At 37.6% G+C, this 5,233-nt stretch overlaps 1 protein-coding gene and 1 pseudogene across 1 annotated transcript in view; one reads left to right on the top strand and one right to left on the bottom strand.

Annotated features, from left to right (window-relative positions):
* Nucleotides 1–5,233, top strand: part of LOC102871028 (nucleolar and spindle-associated protein 1-like) — a 52,781-nt gene that overhangs the window by 34,421 nt on the left and 13,127 nt on the right. The window contains exons 5-6 of the mRNA XM_006883223.1: nucleotides 1,156–1,263; nucleotides 3,697–3,813. Of these exons, the coding sequence (XP_006883285.1) occupies nucleotides 1,156–1,263; nucleotides 3,697–3,813 (225 nt within the window). The remainder of the gene's footprint in view (nucleotides 1–1,155; nucleotides 1,264–3,696; nucleotides 3,814–5,233) is intronic.
* On the bottom strand, nucleotides 1,990–2,675 carry LOC102848207 (annotated as a pseudogene).

Raw genomic sequence — 5,233 nt, 5'->3', positions numbered from 1 at the left:
TTTCCTCAGCTTCAGCTTGAACTTGCATATGAGTAATTGTGAGATTATATCAAAGATATTATCCATGAAGAGAACAACGTTCAAGAACGAAAGTTCAAGAGAAAAAAGGGCAAGAAGAAAAGACTAAACCGGATGTCAGAAGAGACTGAAAATTGCACAAGAGCATCAAGAATCCAAAACAAAGGGAAGAGGTGGCAGGGTAAAAGAGATGAACAGAAGATTTCAAAGGACAGCTCAGGAGGACAAAGTAAAGTATTATAATGGAATGTGCAATTTTGGAATCAAACTAATTATTTTGTCCTTTGACTTTGTTCATTTGTGTTAATGTATGTTGGCAGTTAGATTCAGAGTATGCACTTTGGCCGAAATACCACATAAGTGCTCTTTTGTGTCCTCTTGTAGCACATTAGGGACACAGGTGTTGATTTGCACCCTAGCTGGCGATGTTAATGCTTCCACTTGGCTGTGATGCTATCTGCCAAGTTTCTTCTCTTTAAAGTTACTTTTCTATTAATAACGAATGAGGATCTTGTGAGCAGTACTCTGAGAATAGCTTGTTTGTCACTAAGCATTCTCTCCCTGGTTTTAGAACTCAGATCAATGTGGAAGCTCTTGCAACCTACCCCATCCCTACCTCTCTTAAAGCATCTTTTACCTTATTTCAGGTGTAACCTGGAGAACCTTATTGATGCCATATTGCTTAGTGGATAACTTCAGTTTTGGGGGGGGAATATTGTGGACCCTTTATTCACTAGAATTTCAATTGACTGAAAAACAAATGAAATAATTAAGTGAAAGAGCAGAGATGCAGGAGAAAACTGCCCAAAATGCTAATGATAATAATGATTAGCTGGTGAATTTGTGACTTCATCATTCTAGTTATAACAATGTTATATTCATCTTTAAAATTCTGACAACTGGTTCGACATATTTTTTGTTAGTGGTTTAGTTTTTTAACTTCCATACCAAAAGCATATTCTTTCTGCCTCTTGAAGCATATAGACTAAAATTGTCCTGGTGCCCTAACATGGTCTTTGGGCCCATTTTGTGCCACTTCTACGATCACTTGATGGATTCTCACATGAAAATGCACTGATATAAATATCTTAATAATGAGACATTGTTTGAAATCTCTCATTGGTTCTATGTCCGTAGATTTAGATAACGAAGATTCAAAAGCACCTGTAGAAAAAAAGAAGTCTCTCTGCACAGATGGTTCTTCAAAAGGTAGAAAGAATAAAACAACTGGGAGCACGACTCCAAGTAAGTACTGTAGACAAGCCACCCTAACACGGTGAGTGACTCACTGGATTCAGGTGGGAGAGGCAGTGAGCATTTGGGCTTGCATCCGGACTTGCTTATTCTCTGGCTTTGAGACCCTGCAGTCCTCTGTAAACCCATTTCCTCACCATAAAGTGAAAGTGATAGACTACCTATTTCATCATGTAGATAGATAGATATGGACAAACTGAGAATATTAAATTGAGCATAGCAGCTCAGACATAGTAGGTATTTAATACATACCTTTAAAGTAAAATGCCCAAATTTAGCCATGTAGCTCTTCCCCATCTTCAATCAGCAGCATGTTGCTTGACACACAGAATACTAATTGAATCCTGTGTATCTCAGAATAATGCTGACAATATATTAGAAACTCAGTAAATGTTTACATACTGATTTAGTATATCACAGCAGGGTGAATGAACTGAGACCCACTTTGGCTTGTTTCATATAGCCTTGGGTTTTTTTCCAGTCTGTGTTTTATTGATGAAATATGTTTTTCTATCTCACCTCACAAAATCTCACCCAGGCCCTCCTGTTCTTTCCCCTCATTCCGATAGCCAGGGCTGCACAAGTGCTCCAGGATTCCCTGCCCAGTGGTCATTATGGAGTGTGTCCATTGGGTAGCTATGTGAAAACCACTCAAGGCTTTTGTGGGGAAAAAAATGGAAGAAGTCAATCCAGGCCCTAGTGGGACTTATTTGAGAGTTATGGCCACTTGCTATAGGCCAGCTCAATTTCTTCATCTGGATACACGGAGGCAAATTCTTCCCAAGCATGTGCATTTTGAAAGTACTGATGAACTCCCTTAAACTGTACTGGGATGGAGAATCCCCTGTACTTCTTAGATACAGTCTGAACGATGTGAGGTTTTGGCAACAGGATGAGCTCACTGACATTCAGAAATTTCCTCTGAGAGATACTTTCATCGTCAGCATTGGCCTCATTCACTTCTTCTGGGAGGGGGGACACCAAGTAATAGTCCAAAACCTTTAAAGCTTTTAGGAGGCCCTTCTCTAGATTATCACTGAGTGCTGGGTTTGAATTCTTGACGTACGCAGAAAGTCTGCCAAATACATCCAGATCAGCTGTGTTGGATTCAGGGTTTAGAGCTACTAGCTTTCAGTACACAGGACGGAATACAGCTTCTAGGAATTCTTCGATCTTGGTGTGCATGTGTACTTTGGTGCCGTACAGCAGGAATGGGAGCTGCCCTCCTTGGCACAGCTTCTTCAGTGTCCTTTCACCTTTTGGTATCAACAGTGGTTACGTTGAAGGTGACTCCTTTGAGCCACAGCACCATGAACAGTGTCTGGGACAAAGGACAGTTCCCTTGTGGCTCCACCACGGTCAGCTTTTGTGGACAATTCAGCTTGTGGTTGTTCTTTAGCCATACTTGAAACCGGGACTTTCGGCCCTGTTTTTTTTCCTCCTTTTTTCTAAATGGTATAATTTCTTTATTTTTATTTTTTGTGATTATAAGTTTATGGAACAAGTTGTTTTACCATTCAATTCATAGATAATTTGTTTTATGGCATTTACTACAATCCCCACCATGTAATAGTTCTCTTCCCACCTTCCATTTATCCTGGGTTAGTGGTGTCTTGTTAATTGCATATGGTTGATTTTATAAACCTTACAAGCTTAAGAGAAAATTTTTCATTTGTAAAGAGTGGTGGAAAAAAGAATATGACACAGAGACTAGACATGGTTTTAAGGCCTGAAATATTTACTGTCTTGTTCTTTACAGAAGAGTTTGCCAATCTCTGGCATAAATCTTTCTAAACATTTAAAAAAACAAAAACAAACCAACAGATTTATAACAAAGTAGCAGACAAGTTGGTTTTGAGAGTGAGAATGAATCTCCCTTTCCATTTGCAAAGAAATGAATTTTGGAGAGACTAAGGATGTTTGACCTATAATATGAATATGTTTTGCCTTAGAGATTCTAAAAACTAAGTGTTTTTAAATTTAACCTTTAGCAAAGATTAGAAATTATAAATGTCTGGAATATAGAAAAGAAAATAAGTCCTAGCAGAAAACTGTAAAGGTGAATACAGACATATCTCAGGGATATTGCTTCCAGACCATCAATATAAAGTTAATACAGCAATAAGTAAAACAACATGAATCTTTGGGTTTCCCAGTACATATCAAAGTCATGCTTATGTTATATGGTAGTTTATTAAATGTGTAATAGCCTTATGAGTAAGTTTGTAATGTCAGAATTACTAAAATGTGAAACAAAGATATAAAGTGAGCATATGCTGCTGGAAAAAATAATGCCAATAGACTTCTCGATGTAGGCTTCAATTTGTGGAAAATGAAATATCTGGGAACCTCAATTTCATGAAGTATGTGTGTAATAGATTTCTGGCTTATTATAAATTTTCCTGTTTTGGGGTAATACTCTAGATTTTAAGAAGCTTCATGCAGCTCACTTTAAGGAAATGGAGTCTATTGACCAATATGTTGAAAGAAAAAGGAAACATTTTGAAGAGCACAGAAATTCACTTAATGAATTGAAGGTATGTTGACATATTATGTTCTTTTCTGAATTAGTTCTTCTCTTAATAACATGAACTCACGGCTAATCTTTTGAGTTGCTGTTGTTAATTTGATCTCATATGGCTAAGTCTTTAAAACAGTGTAGCTGGCAAAGAGTACTAAATGTTCCATGAACTGCCAAAAGAACAACAAATAAATCTTGGAGGAAGTGCCACTAGGGGCATAAAGTTCTCCTTAGGGGCAAAAAGTTATAGTTTTTTAAAAAATATCACATATTTTAGGCATGTTGTCAGGAGAATCCATTCTTTGGATAAAGACATCATCCAGGGGAAGTTACAGGGGGTGAGTGAAACAGGAGACCCTCAACAAGACGGACTGACACAATAACCACGCCAGTGGACAAGTTACATTTCCACTTTGCAACAGATCTTAGACTAATGAGAATCAAACACTTAATTACCCTTTGACAGTCAGTTGACACGCACTCACTGAACTGTATTGACAGTAAATACAAAAAGGTAAATGGAACCTCCTTTTACAGCAACTTCAGAGGAAACATTTGCTTTCTCCCCTCTTTCTCTGCCACTGTTCTTTTAACAATTTAAAAATATTTAGAGATCAGTGCTGCAATCCCAAAGGCACATGGTTTGAATCCAGTAGTTGCTCTTTGGGTGATGGATAGGAAATCTTCTGTAATTTACTGCCTCTGAAAACCTACTGAAAAGTTAGCTATGAATCTACTCCAGCTTAATGGCACACATCAACAACAACACATGGAAAAGAGAAGAATATTTTCACCAAGTTTTTGTGTGTGATACTACAAACAAGGAGATCTTGTGGAGAAGTCCTCAGTGGGTTGCGATGCTAAAATTGTCTGTGTTTTGAGTGGTCAAAAATACTCAAAGGAAGATAGATGAGCAGTCATCTCCTCTGAAGTCTTATAGAATTAGAAAGCTAAAGGAGGGTCACAATGCTGGTCAGAGAATGAGTGAGACTGAGAAGAGAAGAAACAAATTCACCAAGATTTTTTGGGTGTGACACTATAAAATATCTTACTAAAAATTAAGTTTTAAATTTTTCAATACCATGTAGATTATCTAGAAATCATTCCTTTTTCTTTTTTAAATTTTTTTACTATTTGCCTGTGTGTGTACCATCAAATCAGATCTGACTGGTACAGGAGGAAATTGTCCCTCCTTCCCTGGCAGAGCATCTGGTGGATTCAAACCATGCGCCTCTGGGATTGCAGTGCAGCTTCTTGCCACTAGGCCACCAGAGCTCCCCGTAGAAATCATTGGTAATACAGTTTAAAGCACCATGGAACTATGCGTTTTTATAAAAAATGGTGCCTGGGGAAAAAAAAGAAAAAAAAGCACCATGGAGGGGAAAAAATATTTAGAGATAAGAGGTAGAAGTGTTTGTAGATTTCACATATTAATTATAT

This window comes from Elephantulus edwardii, unplaced genomic scaffold (genome assembly GCF_000299155.1).
Source record: "Elephantulus edwardii isolate Elephantulus edwardi_28Jun2011 unplaced genomic scaffold, EleEdw1.0 scaffold00026, whole genome shotgun sequence".
Classification (NCBI taxonomy): domain Eukaryota; kingdom Metazoa; phylum Chordata; class Mammalia; order Macroscelidea; family Macroscelididae; genus Elephantulus; species Elephantulus edwardii.
Note: the sequence above shows the minus strand (reverse complement) of the source record. Positions and strands in the feature narration are given on the sequence as shown.